At 33.5% G+C, this 20,094-nt stretch overlaps 2 protein-coding genes across 2 annotated transcripts; both read right to left on the reverse strand.

The window, feature by feature from the left end:
• Window positions 1-5,207: 5,207 nt before the first annotated feature.
• Window positions 5,208-8,110, reverse strand: LOC114757546 (pentatricopeptide repeat-containing protein At5g16860-like). Its single transcript, XM_028946622.1, has one exon. The coding sequence runs from the start codon at window positions 8,030-8,032 to the stop codon at window positions 5,450-5,452; it is 2,583 nt and encodes an 860-aa protein (XP_028802455.1). The 5' UTR covers window positions 8,033-8,110; the 3' UTR covers window positions 5,208-5,449.
• A 3,865-nt stretch (window positions 8,111-11,975) lies between these two features.
• LOC114757535 (molybdenum cofactor sulfurase) lies at window positions 11,976-18,518 on the reverse strand. Its single transcript, XM_028946617.1, has 11 exons — window positions 18,401-18,518; window positions 18,167-18,244; window positions 17,963-18,064; window positions 17,605-17,677; window positions 17,235-17,345; window positions 16,618-16,682; window positions 15,342-15,493; window positions 14,139-14,371; window positions 13,668-13,804; window positions 12,746-12,856; window positions 11,976-12,389 (listed from the first exon to the last, which is right to left on the reverse strand). Exons 1-11 carry the CDS (start codon window positions 18,500-18,502, stop codon window positions 12,279-12,281), a joined length of 1,275 nt encoding a protein of 424 aa, XP_028802450.1. The 5' UTR covers window positions 18,503-18,518; the 3' UTR covers window positions 11,976-12,278.
• Window positions 18,519-20,094: the final 1,576 nt, after the last annotated feature.

Consider the following 20,094-nt stretch of genomic DNA (forward strand, 5'->3'; position numbering starts at 1 on the left):
ATGTCATTGAGATGTGAGTTTGTGTTTATAAATTTATTGCATATGAAGTTTACAAAAACATGTTATAATATCATTTTTCTAATTGTTGATAGAGCTTTTCAACGTTTCAACATAGTGACCAAGAAGAAAAAACCACCACTAACATGCATTCTCCCACAAGTATATTGTTCTAAGCTAAGTTTCATGTTTATAAATTTTTTAAATAATCAAAGTTAAATATTCAATTCTTTTTTTCATTTTGTTATATCGTTGTCAATCTGGGGCTGTTGAATGCAAATATTATGTGATTTGCTATATGGATGATATCATTAAGACAAGGGTTACTAAGAAATTAGATGAGGTAAATAGAAGTTACACTATAATTCTTCAATTCTTTCACATTTTTTATCCAGCTGATTGATGACTTTGTTCCTTTTAATTTACAGGCATTTCGAGATAGTGTGAAATATAAACCTGATGAAATTAACTTAATAAGGGATGCTTTGTTAAGAACATTACTTGAGAATTTGGGTTAATAAATATTTTGAAGTTCAAAATTTTGGTACTGATAGTTCAATATAAGTTTTTTTGTTTATTGTTTACTAGATTTAGTTAAACTATGGATGGGTTAAGTTGTTGATTATGAGGTCTAGTTGAATAAGGATTGGAAGCTTTAGTTATCATAGTGTTAGATTTGAGTTTTAGCATTAAATTCATTGAATTTTAGTTTAAAGGAAATCGTGTTTTAGCTTTGAATTGATTTTGCATTCTTCTGGTCTATTTTGCTGGCTGGAATTGATCTGTTTGGTTTGGTATTGTAGGAAGGCTATATACAAATAAAAAAATTTATATTAAAAAAAAGCTTGAACTTTTCACGGCAGTTATATGTATAATTGCTGTGAAAGGGAGTCCCATAAACGCTATTTATTTAATACTTTCTATGATGGTTATAGCTTAAAAACTGCCGTGAAAAGTTAATTTTTCACAACTGTCAGTAACTGCCATGAAAGTCTATTCTTTTTACGTTGACAATATTTACTGTATCTCCAAAACCGCTATAAAAAGTCTTTTTTTAACTGCGGTAAAAGGTGTTTTCTAGTGTGATCAACACTATTTCGTCATACGTGTTTTTGTGTATGAATCTTATGGGTATGTCTTTTTTCTGGTTGCAGAACTCAAGAATGCTGTACTTGATCCAGTACAACACTATTTAGGACTGAGGAGGGAAGATGAAAGAGATTGGAGACAACAACCACCGAGCAGAGAAGATGGCAACCACCGAGCGGAGAATACGACGAGCACTAAGCACCGAGATTGGAGGGTGAGGAGAAGGCGAGCACAAGGGTGAGGAGTTGGTGAGCACTCCTGCACTCTTGGCCTCCAATGGCGTCGAGGGAGCAACGAGGGAGCAAAGACGAAGAGTCGGGCGGAGAAAAGTTTTTGATTGGGAAATAGAAAACCCAAAACAAAAAATTAAAAAACATCTAAAAGTTGTTTCCTATTTTTAGTTTTTTGAAACAATTTTTTTGTTTTGTTTTTAGAAACAGTTAGGTGGAAATAAATTGCCAAACAGGATTTTTTATTTTTTTGTTTTGAAAAACAAAAAACTGTTTTCAGAATAGGTAAACAAACAGGCCCTAGTACTTATTTAATTACCCAATTAAGAGAACCTGTATATACATGCTTACAGCAAGTTCATACTTATTTATTTCTTAGTAGTACGTAAGTACATACACACACACATCGCACCTAATGATTAAAGGAAGGGAGGTATCAAAAGGACCACACCATAAAATTGGTAAACATAAACGACACTAAGGAAATTAAGCAAGTTTGACGGATAAAACAGTAAGAAAACAAGGTGATCCAACCCTCTCGAATTTTTCATGTTACGTTTTGCATATATGAATTGTTTAGTTATGAAAAAAAGGATAAATATTATATACGAAAAATCTCAAAATAGAATCCAAAACTATATGCCTTACCTGTGCCTTAGAAACCTTAATTTTCTGTTCTATGAGAAACTTTTAGCACTCAGGAAGAGGTTGGGGGGGTTGTGTGTAGACACATTTAGATTTGATGAATCATGTTATATATGACAATAAATAAGATATGATATATTAGGCAAGGATAAATATAGATAGAATGGCACACAAAAAAATCAATCTAAATATATATTGAAGCCATCAGTAATGCTCTGAGTTTTGGTACGCAACTATCTTTATTCAAATAATTAACAACGGCATCTGTTTGTTTGAAGGACAAAACAATAATTATTTCATCTGAAGTTTATAGAATATTTGGATTGATTAGAGTATAAATGAGATAATACGCTAAAAATATTATATTTTGTAGATGTGATAAATTATCCTTATATTTGTACTTTTGAAAAATTATACTCGTTCAATAGTTAAATTTAAGAATTTAACTTGTTATTTACTAAAGTTACCTTCGATGATAACATAAAACTTCATCTTATATTGAGCAATCAGAACTATTAAAATTAAAATTCAATAGTACCTAAAATAAACTCTTTTATAAGAAGTTAAAGACAAAGTTATACCAAACATGTTAACTAATCCGAAAAGGATATGGTTGTCTAGGACCGGTGGGTATCTGGTTTTGTCTTCTTCTTTTTTTTTTTAATCAGATATGATTAATTTTCATAAAGTGTGCTGTACAAATCAATGAAACATTATTGTTTCATGGACTAAAATCTTAAAAATATTAAAATTAAGTTTTGATGAAGTATTGTACTCCCTTTTTAAGAAGTAAAAAACTTGTGTTAATTACATTTTTTTTCCCAAATCAATATGATTGAATATGCTCGGACAGTCAGAACTCAGAATAGCAATGATCGAGCTAGTAAGAGACTCGATTAAAGGGTATTTGGATGAAAAATTTTAAAAATAATTTTACCATATATGAAGTAAATATGAAAGAGGAATTTTGTCTCGATTTGCATGAAAGTATTTTTTTTTCAAAGTGTTTTTTGGGACTTCCAAACATCTCCTAACATAATGAGGGGTTTTAATAAAATTTTCATTGTTGTTTCTTTAAATGGTATATTTAAATTATTCTTAATATTTTTGTGCATATAGAAATTAAATATTGATTAAAAATATTAAATGACGCATTTTTTTCACTCATCTTTTTTATTGTTTATCATGAGAAATTTGTCTTATTTCGCTTTTATCTTCCCAGCATTCAAAATCTAATGAACAGTAAATTATAGAGTAAAATATTCAAACCTCTCTTACATTTTGTCCTAATTATACGAATTTTTCTCTATTTTGAAAACATACACTTAAGTCCAAACCGTTAATTCCGTTAAAAATATTTTAAAAAAATATTTTTTACTTAAATTTATCTTGAAATACTTATTGTTTACTAAGTTACCCCTCATAATACTAAATCCCTAAATTTTGGCTAGAACAATTTTGAACAATTTAAGATTTTTTCCTTTACTTTAATTTTATTGTTTATTTTTACAAATTATTTTTTGTTTAATGTTTTTATCATATTGAGACAGAAAATTATGTAACTTGTAAACATAAAAAAAATTGAATAGAATTATAGAAATGTGATGAATTCTTAAAATGAATATATATATAATTAAATAAGTTATAAATGTTTGCAACAATTTTTTTTAAAAAAAGTTAGATTGTAGATTTAAATGCTTTATATGATTTTTCAAACTCACATAATTTATATTATATGATGAAAAAAAATAAGCATTTAAAATATGTTCTAGCCATTTAAAAGAAACCTTGAGTTTCAAGGTTTCATGAAGAATTAAAATTATATAATTCTATAAAATAATCAAAATTAATAAATTTTATGACATATTAAAAATTTTGAAAATACACGTATTATAGTTATTTTTCGTTGTATCAAAAAATATTTTTTTATAGATATAAATGTTTAACTAACACTTATGTTAAAAAGGAATATTTTGGTCAAAATAAAAGTTTAAAAATCAAACTTAATAGTCAACTAACATTTAGATAGACGGAAATGGAGTCTCAAAAATATAAGAGAGACTTGTGCAACATACATTTTAATTTTAAGGGAGGTTTATATACATTTTCAAAATTGGAAGGAGGTTTATATAATTCAAGTAGAACAGAAAGCTAGTTAATATATTTTACTCTAAATTATAATGACAGATCAAATTTAAACAACACAAATATTATTATATTGTTAAGAAATTGTAGTTTTATCTTAAAATTATTAATTCTTATCCTAAATATTAAAACCTTAAAAAATCTTATCAATATCACGACGTAATGCTCTTGATTTTGCATTAAAAGAAATTATTTTTTTCCAACTTCAAAAGTAACATGACTTTCCTAAATTTTCTGGGACCAAATTAGCTTTCTTGAATTATTAATTAATTTATAGTGATATGAGTTTATTGTTAAAACATATTTCTGATTAATAAATTGTTTCATTTAAATAAAAACGAAATATGAAAATAACCAAAAAAAACCAAATAAATTTAATTACTTCAATGGGATTAAGGCATATGCCAAGCTGCTACGTAATGAGTCATTTTATTTTCAGTTGATTTCACGATTGATGGTTTAGCTGTGTGCCAAGGCTCAAAACTGAAGGTTCCTATTTGGGCGATGAGCAAGTTTCTAGACTACAATTTAATTATCCGATGGTAAAAAAATTACAATTTAACTTTCAGATATATGAAAATTATTTGGGAGATGAGCAAGTTTCCTCACTTCCATTGGGTCATGATTCTAGCAACCAAATAAGGCAATGTCTTCTAAATTGCACTACATTTTGTTACTTGACAAATACAATTCCGATGACCTTTCAAATAAAAATCAGGGGATCACAAAAGTCTTGTACAGCAAGAGTTCACAAGCTGAAAGCAATCTATAAAAAAATTAAATACTCATTAAAGGCCCAAAAAAACAAGGATGAAAATACTAATTGTCAACCTCTGTAAATGGTTTCTAGCATTACTTGGTTAACTACCGATTTGGTTTCAAAATGTTAACCACAGTGAGCCCAATGGGGAGTGGGCCTCACTTATGTCCAAACGAGCTGGAAAACACAGGTTAAAAATAAGTTCAAGGAGGGTAAAATGCACCTGGCAGAAGATAAAGATAAAGAAAAGAAATTATCCAAGAATAACTAACTTTGCCAGATGTTAATGTTAGAACAGTCACTGTGTGTGTTTGTGTGTGTGTGTGAGTGAGAGAGTGTGAGAGAGAGTGAGAGAGAGAGAGAGAGAGAGAGAGAGGATCTTGTGGGCAGTAAAAGAGGCTCGTAAGCGAGGTGGTATTCGACAAGTTGGTGAGAGAGAACCTGATTTATGGAAAGCCAATATGGAATTCGCATCATTTCTTCTTTTGCTTCCTTGCTCATGCTCCGTACCCACCTAGCCATTTATTCATCTCCCCTCTTTTGTTGCAATATTTTGCAAGAAAATATTTTGCTTTACTTATTGTCACCAGTAGCCCTTGCATGAACAGTTTCCCTTCTTGAAATGATGAAAACGGCTTGAGTCTCTTAGAATGATTTCATGTTCAATAATTCTAGATATGTAAGTTATAGCACTATGGCAATCACCACAGATGCGTAAGTTCTTGGTTATTCGAATAGTTGCCCCAGGAGGTGATGTTAAGATGCCATAAGCAAGTGCCAATTTTTCGCTATGTTCAAAAAGAAGGTCACCTTTTTCTTCGTCATCCACATCATGAAGAGCAAAGCTTGTTTGAGGTACATATCCAAGTACTTTGATTCGTTGAATCAAGTCATAGAGAGTTTCATATATCTGCTGAGATTGGTAATGAGACCTGTCCCCAACAAAGAAGGTTGCTGTGCCCTTCTTTCCTTGGACCCAACTGCAACCAGGTCTTTTCTTGATCCCTGTATGTTTCATTAAACTTCTAATCCTAGCCACATCTTTCCAACGTCTAGCATTAGCGTATATGTTAGAAAGTAATGTATATGACCCATCATTCTCTGACTCCAATTTCACCAATTGATTTGCGGCAAATTCTCCAAGTTCCACATTTGAATGTATCCGACATGCACCAAGCAAGGCCACCCACACTACATGGGTTGGTTCTATGGGCATACTCTGAATAAGTTTCATAGCCTCGCCCAACCGACCAGCACGACCCAAGAGATCAACCATGCAAGCATAATGCTCCTCTCCAGGAACAACCCCAAAATCATTGGTCATTCTATAAAAATAATTGATTCCATGATCCACCATTCCCGAATGACTACAAGCATAAAGCACCACAAGAAATGTTACGCCGTCAACCACTTGACCTTTTTTTCTCATCTCATCGAAAACTAAGAGAGCATCTTCACCTCGTCCATGCATACCATATCCTGTCATTAAAGATGTCCATGATACAGAATTCTTCTCCTCCATGCTGTCAAAAACAATGCGAGCAGCATCTACATCTCCAGATTTAGAATACATGTCTATGAGACAGTTGGCCACAAAAAGAACAACAGAGTCATAATGATTCCTCAACACATAAGCATGGATTTGCCTGCCAAACCTTAATGCTGCCAAACGAGCACAAGCCATTAGAGCACAAGATAAAGTAAAGTCATTAGGCTTTATAGATTTATCCACTTTAAACATTTCAGAAAAAAGTTGTAGTGCCTGGTTGGCATCACCATGTTGGGCATACCCTCCGATCATCACTGTCCAAGTAACCACATCTCTATCTTCTGGAGATATAGAATCAAACATTATACGAGCAGTTTTGTCTATTTTGCATTTAGAATACGTGTCAATCAGACTATTAATTACCATCAGATCATCCCCTGGATCATGTCCTTCTACATTGAGGATAGACTTGATTGCAAAACAATGGGTTTCTTTCCCATGAAGCAAAGCTCCAATAGATGCGCAACCTGAAAGTAAAGACACGAGAGTGACCACATTTGGCTGTGACCCACAACTGCACATCTGCCGAAATACATTCAGGGCATCATGACCAAGTCCTCTTTGAGCATATCCTGCTATAACAGCAGTCCAAGTCACAACATCTAAATTAATATTTTCTGCTCGCATCCTCTCAAACAAAGATAGAGCATCTTCAAATTTACCAATCTGAGAATACCCTGTAACCATGGCATTCCAAGAAACGACATCCTTGGCCTTCATCCTCTCAAAAACCTTGCTTGCTTCGTCCATCTTACCACACTTGGCATACATGTCAACCATAGCATTACCCACAAAGACATCATCAACCAATCCACTTCTAATAGCAAACCCGTGAATTTGTTTACCTTCCGATGATGCACCCATTGAAGCACATGCAGGAAGTATATTAACGAGGCTCACAGCATCGGGGAATATCCAATGATCATTAGACATTTTGTCAAACAATTTAAGTGCATTATTGAAATCTTGACCCTGGGCGTAAGCAGAAACAATAGAATTCCAAGAAACCAAGTCCTGAATACCTCTGTAACACAATTCATCGAACATCTTACGTGCATGATGTTGCTCACCACAACGCCCATACATTGCAACCACTGCATTACAAACAAAAACATTCGACTCGAACCCTGCTCGATACACGCTGGCATGAAGCGAAGCACCACGATGGAATGACATGAGCTCACCACAAGCTTTGAAAACAAATGGATAGGTATAATGGTCAGGCATCCAACCCAGTCTCCTCATCCGACGGTAAATTCCCAAAACATGATCAGGAAATCCACAATGAATTGCAGCCCTTATCAATTGATTCCACCAGAAAACATGGAATGAGCAGGGTTCGAGCCGCTCGAGAAGCAAAACAGCATGGAAAGTGGAATTGCAAGCTATGTAGGTGCCAATAAGGTTGCTGAGAAAGTGGAGGAGACCCTGAACTAAGACTTGTTGATGCAAGAGCTTGGCTTGGATCAAGGTCTTGCATTCTTTCAAAATATCAACTGTTATGGGAGGTGGAAGCGAGGATGTTGTAGTAGCTGTAGCAGAAGAGAATAAGAGATGTCGGGCTTTGTGAAAATCTTGTAGCTTGCTGGGTCTTGATCGAAGCCAGGCTAAGAGCATGCTAATGCTAATCTTACCCAGTACCAGAATCTTCCTGCTCAACCTCTAGACATCTCTCACCTAGCTTCCCCGAAGAGGACGGCGCACTAGTACTGGCGCACCAGCGACAGACTAAAGAACGAAAGAGAGCGATGGAAGGTAGAACGAGGGACGACGGGAAAAGTAAAAACTATTCAAAATTCTCTCTAAATTTCCTTTTCGGCCAACCTCATTATAATTGTCTCTTTATTTATTGACTGTGTGGTTTATATGATTTGATTAAGGCAACTGACACCACCCCGAAATATTCTATGATATATCTAACATTTTGTAATATTTTTTAAGTACCGTTCAGTATTGTGAATTTTTTTTTGTACATCCAACACTTCAAAATCGTTTTTTGAGGTGTGTCTAGTATCAAAAAATATTTTTTTGTGTATCCAACAAGATAAAAAAAATATTTTAAGGCATTGGATGCAAATAAAAAATATTTCGGACTACTGGATGCATCAAAAAATATTTCAGGGTAGGGGTAGTCAAATAAGTCCGTCCCAGTCCCAACCATATTGGGACTAAATGGACCCGTCCCAAAGTATTTTCGGGAAGAGACAAAAAATAGGACTGGGATAGGATAGGACACAAGACGGGATCCCGTCCCAGTCCTATCCCGAAAGTAATATTTTTTATTTTTTATTATATTATAATTACTAAATGTTAAAAATATAAAATATTTAAGGCATGTGTAATACAAAATGTTTATATTTATAGCTTTCAAAATATATGTACTTGAATGGTTATTATTTATTTAGAGTTTTTATGGTTGCCTATGATTTTTGGAATTGTGAAAATAAATTTTAAAGCTATTATCTTAATGATTATTATTTATTTGAACTTTTCTTTAAGAGAATAAGCCTAAAAAAAAAAGGCTTTCAAAAGGGCTAAGCTCAAAGAACTAAAAATAGAATGAGAAAAACAACCAAAATCCATTATAATAGGTCCAACCACAAAACAAAAATATTTTTTTAAAGAAAAAAGGAATGTTCTGGGACAGGACGGGATACAGGACAGATTTCTTGTCTCACCTTGTTCTTCGGGACAGGCCTGTTCCGATCCCGATCTTGTCCCGTCCTATAAACAACCCTATTTCGAGATGTTAGATGCATCTTAACTTTTTATAATTTTATGGCCAAAATATTCACAACCCTCTCAATTTTTACTCCCCTACACATAATCCTTACATCTTTAAAAATTTAAAAATCATATCTTTAACTATCATATTTTGACATTTAACGCTCTACCATAACATGACCGTTAAATATGACCGAATACATGCCACATCAAATTGCTTAAATTATTTGGCAGATGATATGTAATTTTTATCATTTTATTTATTTATTCTGGTTTAATTTTCATAATTACTCTAAAGGCTATTTTGGTGATTCAACTTGTAATAATTTAATGGGAAAACCATATTGGAGGTACCTATACTTTTTTTCAATTTTCAATTTGGTACCTATGTGTTTTTTGTTCTTAACTAAATCTTTATTTTTCCTCTATTAACATCATTAATCCTTATGTAGAGACTAAAAACATCAATAGAACAAAGTTATAAGAGCTAATGTTGCTAAAAAGATAAAATTAAATGTTTAATTAAAGGGAAAAAAACATATAGGTACCAAATTAAAAATTGAGAGAAAGTATAGGTACCTTCAATATGGTTTTCCCTAATTTAATTTGCGTAATGGTCTTGCTCCCTCGGTTGCCTTGCTCCAGGTAGTCGCTCGCAAGACGCAGCTCCTGAGTCCTCTATACCCTATCCACTTTGTCATTAATACTTGCTTCATCTTCTAACCATGATCTTCATTCAAAAAAATTTTCTTGCTTAAATCCTGGTAATGGTATTCTACCAATTTTTCCATTTCTAATTTCAGGATCTTGTATTTGTTGGGAGGGAATGGTTTTTTGAAGACTACAAGAAGAAGAAATGAAGAAGGAAGTGGTGCACGATATCTTCAAAGTATGGGCAGTACTTTCCTTTAAATTTAATTTGCCCCCTGCCTAAAGCTATCTTATAGGGTGCAAGTTGGGATGTCTAGCTAATTTCCTTCAGGATACAACAAAGACCTTTGAATATGGATTGTACTTCCAAGATTCAAGCAAAGACAACAATAGCTTTTACGAAGTGATAATTTGACTCTATCTCTATGTGCACTAAAAAAAAAAAAACAATAAGTTTGACCTTTGTGTTTGTGTTGTGTTGTCCCAAATGAAGTGATGGTAAGGGATTTATATAGACCATTGAATGATGCCTTGAAGAGATACATTTTGAAATAATACTTTATTAAATGAAAAGTCACAACCATATGTTGATTCATGAACCAACATAATTTAAATAAATACAAGGGAAAATTGCAAAAAAGACCTTGGAATTGGCAAAACGCAGATAAGGACCCTTGACAACTTCACTTTGGTTTTGACAATAATAATATATCATGAAGTTGTCAAAACCCAAAGTAAAGTTGTCAAGGGTCTCTATCTGCGTTTTGCCAATTCCAAGGTCTTTTTTTACAATTTCCCCTAAATACAATGTATTTAATATTTAAGGTCATTTAGTGTTTTAATTTCCTACATAACCCTTCATATAAATATATTACTCCATCTAGTTCTAAATATAATACTCATTTGTAGTGTAATTTACACTACAAAATAGGTCTTATATTTAGAACCGGAGAGAGTAATTTATATGAAAACACAACCCCTCATATAAATATATTAATTTATATGAGATCACGACCCTTCAAATAAATTTATTAATTTATATGAAGACATAACCTCTCATATAAATTTATTAATTGAATAAATTTACATAAGGACATGACTTTTCAAAAAAACAAATTTCTTCATTTTAAAAATATTCCAACAGTATTTACTTGAAATCTTTTTTTTTTTTTTCCACCTGTCAACAAGGTGGGTGAGAAAACGGAACGACAGTCACAACATGGCGAGCAGGAAGACGATGGGAAAAAGCTACATGGGCTATAATATCAGGCTTAAACGGACAACTCGGCAAATATGAATATTTTCCTTCTAGTCCCATACAAAATACTGTTAGTCGGAAAATCCAACATCATATTCTTTGCGGCACTTTTCCATAGAATCATCTGCAGGGGGAATTCATTGCACAAAAGCATTGGTAAGCACTCACTTAGAATTGGATTTTGGGGGCTATTCGGGATAAGCTTTGTAGGTTAATCGCGTTTTGGTGGAGCTTTATAATTTCGTCCTTCATCAGTGCCTTGTTTTAACCTATGTGCTGGTTGCTTTCACGGGCCGTCTTTCTTTTCATTGAAGAAGTGATAACGATGATATGTGTCTTTCTATATCATTTTATATGCTTGCCTCTTAACTTATAGGTGATGGACAGTCTCCTATTGTTTTTTTTACTGTAAAATTCTGTTGTGGAAAATGAGATGAATGTATCTTGTCTATTCTATAATTAAATAAATCCCATCACCAAGATCGGTCTCCGTATAGAGTTGTTATCAGAAGGATAATTTTAGTTCATATTCAAATTCTGATGTCGTTAAATTTTTAATTCATATTCTGCATTTGAACTGATATGATTTAGTTTGAGATTTGCAGGATAGAAGGAGTTGCAGATATGGTTCCATCTACACTGCTGACAAATCCTTTCATCAAACTATTGCTGGCAAATCCTTCCGTCAATAGTGTTAGGTGTCTTTTTTTCTTTTTACCAAAGGACAAAATTAGCAAAGTTATGAATATCCTCCGGCTTGATGCATCAACTCTTCCCATCTCCTTTTCACAATGATTTGTAATGATATAATTTAACTTAATTGTGATAAATAAGGCATCATGGTTGGTGGATTGGGGGGGGGGGGACACCGTAGGACTTACAATTATGAATAATTTATTTGTCGCACAAGTATAAATACTGAGTAAATTTAAAACACGTAAACAAAAAATATTTTTAAAATGAAAATTACAAGTATTATTTGAAGCCAAACCGACATCATGAACAGCTTCTTCTGATTTCTATATATAGTAATAATTGAAATATTCTCCTACATTGGAAAGGATCCGTGTTTATATACTCATATCCTTGTTGTCAATGATATACAACACAAAATACCCCAGCCACTGGGATCTTCCAGTCACTTTTCTCTCATGGTGTTGTTATTGGATTATTGTGTGTATAGGCTTCATACTCAAATATTTCCTTCTTTTGATCAAAACCGCCGACCAACTAAACAGGATCTGGATGAACATGCTGTCCCACATGAAGCCGTGAATCACATTGTTGTTCCCCTTCATCACTAGGTTCATATCTAAGCAAAATTCCAAACAAGATCTTCCCCTGTTTCATTGTGTAAAATCAGAACTAGAACGAAGCCATATAAGGGAAGGGGAACAAACAGAGCAGACCCAATGCTCCGTTTGTCCAAGTTAATAGGCTCATTACAATGTAAAGAAGGTTCAGTAAAAACAAAAATTGCACATCAGAGGTTTGAGCATTCCTACTCTAGCGTGTTTAATTTCACGTTAAAGCCCAACAAAAACATAATTTTGGTGAAAGCAAGTAGTTACCTGCTTCTATCAAAACAATAGTTCCTATAGTTTCCAATGGGAAACCAAACATGTTTAACCATTAAGTATAGAATTGAAATAAAGATGCAAGATAGTAATCAATATGTTATGATATCATTGGCTAACCTTTGCCCTCCTGTATGATGCTAAGGTTGCTAAGGGTTCGTTTGACTTATGAACTTGTCCATCTTTCTGTGAAAAATTGATCATCTGGCAACGGTTGCATCCCCCTAATGACTGGAGAGCAGAGGAAGAAAATATCAGAATCAGAGAAAACAGTTACGTCCTTATTAAGCATCACAATGCAAGCCAATCCAAAAGAATACCAAAGAAAATAAAATGGAAAAAGTGATTTTAAGGAGGGAAATATTCTTCGCGTCTGTGAATAGAATAATAATAATAATAAAAAGGCAAATGTAAAGTGATGATATGCAGAATACAGTAAGGATTACATATCTCGTCTCCTTTATAAAGGATAGAGAATCTCTGAGCCACCAAACAATATACAGCTTAACATATGATGGATCCCAAGAGGCCAAGTAAAATGCTTTGTACCCAAAAAAAAAAAAAAAAAAGTCCATACAAAAATGTATATGTAGTTTTTTTTCTAGCAATATTATCAGATTCTCCAATCATAACATGACCCAACAAGGGTTATCTTGTAATCATTTTGATTCTTCACGAACCGGTTGCGTAAGATCTTTGTTATATTTAATTACAGTACGTCATGCCAAAGATGTTAAGTTGTATTTAAATCCTAACAGTTATCATTCTTTATATTCTGTAGTTAGGACAGTTTTCATAGAATATTATGATGACTGATAATCTTCTGCAAAAGAGAAAATTAAAATAAATTTGGAACGGAATGGAACCAGGGCACACAAAAATAGCTCAGAAATCAACTCAATGATAATGTAAAACCCTACTATCATTTTAAGTTCATCATATCATTGGAAATAATTCATACGGAAGTTTTTCCAATGTGCACCAAGAGTTTCAAATGGCACCGCAAACAAGTCTTAAAGGAATTCAAGGTTAGAGAACTTACTCTGAAATAATGGTTCCCAATTCTAAGGCTTCTCCATCCATCTTCATCATATGGCCTGCCTCCAGATACCACCAGGTTTGGTCGAAATCTGCTTGGAGTGACTTGCATGTCTTCTCCGCATGGGCTCTTCTGTACATCTAGTGACATCAATTATAATTGGTCCAGATTCTATATTGAAAAATAGTGGAAATTTTGAAATGGAAAGTTGTTGTATCCAAAAGGAATTTCATCACAATTAATCAAGCCCTTGTTTAATACATGAAATCCCCTTTGCAACCCAATAAATAGCTTAATCAACGATCAAATAAGCCATTACTTGTCATGAACTAGTTTATGATCTTCCTTGATATAATGGACAGAATATTTAAGGTTCCCTAGAAAGAGTAAAAGTAACTATTGCATATTTAGAAGAAATTGACTATTCCCGTGGAAGGAATTGCATATCATGAGAAAATGAATACAAGGGCATACAGGGACTTAATCTGTTGTTGAGGTCAAGTACACTTTCCTCTGACACAAGCAAGAACTGTGCTTCATTGGCGAAGTTGAGCTTGCTCTTTGCATCTCTACATGTAACTGCGTCTTTGGACTCGTTCAATATTAGATCATGGTCAGAACTAGAATTGCGTAACAGAGCACATGGTTTACCAATGGCTTTGCTAAACCAAGCATTGACGTCTTCATCGTAACTATGGACTATGTACCTGAAGGACACAACAATTATTCCAAGCGTGAGGTAAAAAAATAAAAGGGCATGTCTACTGCTTACTAATCAGGGCATTTGCGATTTAATTTTGAAAGATTCGTTTACACAAACGTAAAATCTCATATAGTAACAAGCCAGAAGGGGAAAAAAATTTAATTCAGAAGAAACAATGATAACTGAACCATAATCATTAAAAAGAATAACGAATTAAGGAGAAAGGTCAATTTCACATGTAAGATAATTCCATGTGTTAGGGACAGACTGAGAGATTCAATTAAACTCTATGCATCGCAAGAGGAATTGTTGGTTCTACCAACAGAAAAGTTATTCATAAAAGGAGTTTTTTTTCCCCCGGTTTTTTTTTTGGGGGGGGGGGGGGGCTCTGATCAATTATCACTAAAGTAATGTGACTAGCTTACATGATTCCATGGTGCTCCAATATTTATAAAGGATTTAGTTGGCCAACCGAAGTAGAATTCCGCTATACTTGCTCAAAAAGTAAAACTATCAGATCATTTTCTTTTTATATTACAATGTAGAGGAGACCACATCAAAATACTAGGAAGGCGTATTGTAATCTCATAATCACATTTTGCAAGAGATAGGAATAGAAATACATATATCTGCTGATAAAAACACCCTTACACATAACAAGAATACCCCAAAGCTCATGCTGCTAACAAAGATCCCCAGAAAACAAAAAAGGGCGAAAAACAGAAAAGAAGAAGGGATTCCTGTGGATGCCTCTTGACAAGCACAACAGAGCAACAAAATAGGATTCATTTCACAATGCCCTTTGTTTCAACCATCCACCGCCTCCATCCTTAAATGAAAGTTAGTCTACAATTTTCAGGTTTTCCCCGTATAATTACCAACTAAAATCACCCAATACTATCCACAAGAACTTGGTGTATATCAAGGAAATATAAAGATAAAATTATAGTGGACACAAATATGCAACCGTATACCTCTGACCATACAAACCAACATCTTCTCTGCCACCGATGTCCACATCAGAATCAAGCTTGATCTGTAGTCTTTCTTTGCAGTGTGGGGACTCCACAAACAAGATTCCTCGACTGAGGTCAACATAGGTGCTTATAAAGCACATTTGAGGAACCTACAAAATCAACACATAACAAATCAAAATCTCACTATAAAGTACCACTAATAAGATAGACAGATAGCTAGAATTGGCTAGCACCTGTGACAACGTATGACTTGCGCAAAAAACAATATTCAATCTTGCCTTAAAACCCGAATCTAATCAATAGGAGATATTTACAATACAACAAGGAATACAACTTTCTATAAAAAACAGGACAAGGATAGTGCAAAATATTGTAAACAGATTATTCAATTTACATTTTAAATATACCAGAATTACTGACAAATATCGGGCATTAAAATGTATCATAATATATACTTACCCTTGACAATTCTAAAATATTTTGACAAGTTTCAGAGATTTCTTATTGTGTTTAATGCATTTCAATGCATTTCAAGAATATTTCTTCACACTTTTTATGCATTTTAATTTTTCTCTTCTGAAGCATTTAGAGGCAGGCTAGAACTTGGGAAAAAAAACATTCGTAAGAGGCATTATAGCATTGCCTGGAACGATTCTGCCAGGAAACATCGGATCTTCTTAGAACACTGTTTATTACAAGAGTGAAAAGACAAGACCAGCCAAACTAGACACATATAAATAGAGACAAGAGCATTTAATGTGAAGCATCGTAGGTCTATTAGATTCTCTCTAGCTTTTTTCCAATCCATCTATTTTCTTGGCAGGGTATCAAGCCTCATCAATCACCATTGCCCTGGTTTTTTTTTTTTTTTAAAGGACAACAGTTACATTTGGTCCCAGAAAAATTCACTGCTTTCAGTTTTGTTGTCATTCCCTTTTAATAGGTAGGTGAAACATGGTTCAGTGGATCAGAAATTAAATTGCAAACTTATCAGAAATTAAAATGATCATATTGTGGGCTTGTCACGTAAACAATACAATCAACATCACAAGATAAAAACTGAAAAGGATGCAGAAGAGAGTTCACCAATGAGAATTCATTTCATTACGTTGAAATGAGAAAGAAGAAAATGATAATTGTTTTACTAGGAAAAAATAATTAATCAACATCCACCACCATAAGCAACGACAAAACCAAGTCCAATCTCTGAAATGTGCATCCATACATTAAATTACACACACTGAAGGATTCAAGAATCAAATAATAGTTTTACCTTCTTCTGTGTAAGAATTTCACCACTAAGGCTTTTAAGAATCCACTCCCGATCATATTTCAGGCCTGCTCAAAATTTTCAGAAATGAGTATCTAACTTTCTTCAGACCAGGTAATACATATCTGTAATTATAATAATTGCAGGTGAGAATGTACATTAATGACATTTTTTATTTTAAAGGAGAAATCTTGATTGATTATTTGTAATAAATTAGAATATTCGAAGTAGAAGGTGAGAAATTTTATAGAATAAAGAAGACCACAGAAATGGAGAAGGGGGAAATATGAGAAAATTCCCATCTAAACAGAAACAGAGTTGTGACCAATGATATGATAAAAAAGAACAAATCCTTCCCAAAGGACCAGTTATATAAATGGGCTTCAAATCCATAACGATGAATTGACCACATGGTAGGGAAAAGATCAGAAGAAAGTTTGGTACAATAAAGTGAACTTTCCCAATGAGAGATAAGTTTACCACTCGTGTTTCTGGTTGAGCTAAAAGCAGCAATTGCAACCTACTGTATTCTTTGTTCTTAAACCTTATTATAAAAGTTGACAATAACTAGATATGACTCAAACTAATAAGACGATAACATTTGAAAAGTAAATGATTACCATTGTTGCTAAGAGGCCAACTTCCCGAGCTGAAACCACCACAGGATTTTATTGGATATATAGTAATAGATTGAAGAGAAAAACCAGAAGACAAGGAACAATGGTCAAAGCCTGCATGAAGTAAACGTTTGTGCATAAGTTCAAATCACTGGCTGAAAAATCTATCTTGGTTGGCATATGCAAGCCTACAAATTAGCTTCATATATATGTGCACTTTTATTTTGCATCTAATGCAAGTTTATTCCTGTCTTTTAGGGCCAAAGGATATGAGCAGCAATACGAGAGAAATAAAAAATTTAAAACACTAAGCCCTCTAGATGGAAGGATGTCTATGATTTAACTTAAAATTTACTGATTAAAGAGCACAGACCTTTCAATTGTTTTGTGTGGCCAAAGTGACTTTCAGGTGAAATAAAGGAACCTGCTACAAAATCAATAAATTTCTGACAAAAAAGGAACACAAGAATTAGATTACAAAGAATGGTGACCTAAAATTGTTGGAAATGCATTCAAGAATCATCAAATATTGACACATGAACCAAGAACCCAAGCCAAGCTACAAGTTCATGAAAATGAGATTTCTCTCACTTCATTTTAACTTTGTTATGAGCATGACATAGTTATTAAATGTTAGCTAACCCAACAAGACTCGATTAACTCAGAATCCTGAATCAAAGGATCCTCTTCGTATGTTGAATAAAAGATAAGATGACAAGAAGAGTTCAAACCTTGGCATCTTCATATGTTGACATGTAACCAAAGGATACTCTTACAGCTCCAGTAGGCTTTCCATTAATTATATCATGATTGTCCCAGCAAACATGGCCTGCCTGTATTTGTAAATCTAACTATCATTCCAAGGATATAAGCAAATGAAACTTAGACAAACCAATGATGTCAATAGCTGGAAAATAACATTAACAAGCAGCAACCTCAGTATTAGAAAGCAGATCCACGTGAGACAACCCAAGGTATTTTGCACAGGCACCTGGATTGCAGAAGCATCCTGTCTAAACAGATAGCAGATACAGATATACAATCAGCATTGTAGCAAGATGCTAGATCAGGACAAGCGAATAGAAAAAGTTAAGTCTTATCATGATAGATGGAAAAGATGATCTTTCAAAAAGACAGGTTAACAACATGAAGAAAATCCTCAGTTGTACCCGTAGCTGAATTCCTGATAGAGATGCCAGCTTTTCCACTTCTCGGTATCCATACCAAGAACCATCAGGTCTCTTCAAGTTGAATGAGACAATTGGACCCATTTCATCACACAATTCCTGGATTAGGAAAAATAACTGGATCAAGCAAGCTCCACTTATAGAGAAAAACCAACAATGATGACGACGCCAACAACAACAATAATAAAAGGAATATAAGATCTTGTACAGCTTTCCACAGCACAAATTCTAACAGTACTAATTTCAAGAAAATTAAGATAAATAAGAGTAACAAGATAGGAGAATTCTGCATGTGGCCTGTTTATTTTCTTTTATCATAGTAAGAAAATCAATCATTGCCTGTTGTTTGAAAAGCTTTACAAGTTAAGAGGAAATTATGATCTAAATCTAAAGCCAATCAGCTACATAAGTTATGGTTTCTACCCGCTAAAATGACAATCAAGTGCACAGATAACGCTTATTAATGGGTCAAAAGGAACTATGAGGGAACAGCTGCTTATATTGTGAGATACAGAACCAAAAATAGAAAAACAACCTTGATAAATTTCTTGGCGAATTATCCAGCTTCTACGTTGAAGGTATAAAAATTAATACGGGTACAGGAAACACCAATCTTTAAAAATATAAGGCGTGGGAACCACAAAATATTTATATGAAGCAATAAATATATAGAGTATAATATTTTTATAATTAATAAAAATTAATATTTTATAATACATTACCAACCCATATAATAAGTGAAACTCACTAAAACAATTTTAATGTTTACTTATTTCAAAAGAATATAAGTCAACATATTAATTTTTTAGTTCCAACTTACAAGACTTTATTTTTAGAATAAACTAAATATAATGATAATCAAGAAAACAAAAAACAACTCACCAACATCGCCATCATTGCAATAATAAATATTAATAAACAAAACATTATAAAATTCAAATAACAAAGAGGCAGGAACACAAGCATCAAGTGCCATATTTATGCTTATCCAGACCAACTTTTGAGAAGTAAAGATGCCATCTTGCCAAAGGTCAAAGACACAAAGCCCAACGAGCAGACTTTAGGGAGAAAGGGAGCAGTGAAACCATCGAAACAAGCTGTCTTTTTATGTTTGTTTACTATCCTGGTCCTCTACATTCACAAAAATAGATACATATAATGCTTTTGGTCGAGATAGAACGAAAAGTGATCATGGTGTAAAGAAGGGAGGTGCACCTGAACATAGTAACATTCTTAGTGGTCCTCTCCCCCCCCCCCCCCCCCAAAAAAAAGTGAAATTCATAAATATAGAGGATCCAACTTGTATCCTTACATCCATTATCCATCTCTTTATCTCTTTTTATATGCATTCAGTCCTATGAATGTAGAAGACCTGGAATGATGGTCAGAATGGTAACAACAACCTAAGAAATAATGAAAGGTTTTGCTTAGGGAGGAAAACAGAAGAGAAGAAAAACCATAGGAAGATGTCAACATTGGAAGGTCAAATGGAAAAGTAAGGAGTCATGTAGGTACAAAAAATAGAAAGTGAATGAAAAGGTAATTTTGAGTATAGAAAATGACTCTCATGCCCTGTTTAAAGCAAGTAAGAAAAAAGGGGATAGATAATATTGAGTAATGATTACAAGGGAATAACAGACATTGGACTAAAAGGATGAAGATGCCCAGGGAGAAAT

The sequence above is a fragment of the Neltuma alba genome, unplaced genomic scaffold, assembly GCF_004799145.2.
Source record: "Neltuma alba isolate B1F8T4 unplaced genomic scaffold, ASM479914v2 tig00001496_pilon, whole genome shotgun sequence".
NCBI lineage: Eukaryota > Viridiplantae > Streptophyta > Magnoliopsida > Fabales > Fabaceae > Neltuma > Neltuma alba.

Excerpts from the sequence above, each read along its gene's own strand:
- LOC114757546 (XM_028946622.1), bottom strand. The coding sequence starts at position 8,032 with ATGCTCTTAGCCTGGCTTCGATCAAGACCCAGCAAGCTACAAGATTTT.
- LOC114757535 (XM_028946617.1), bottom strand. The coding sequence starts at position 18,502 with ATGGGTCCAATTGTCTCATTCAACTTGAAGAGACCTGATGGTTCTTGG. Across the intron at positions 17,678-17,962 it reads CAACATATGAAGATGCCAAG|AAATTTATTGATTTTGTAGC; the intron begins GTTTGAACTCTT and ends CTTTTTTGTCAG. Across the intron at positions 15,494-16,617 it reads AAATTCTTACACAGAAGAAG|GTTCCTCAAATGTGCTTTAT; the intron begins GTAAAACTATTA and ends TTGATTTTGTAG.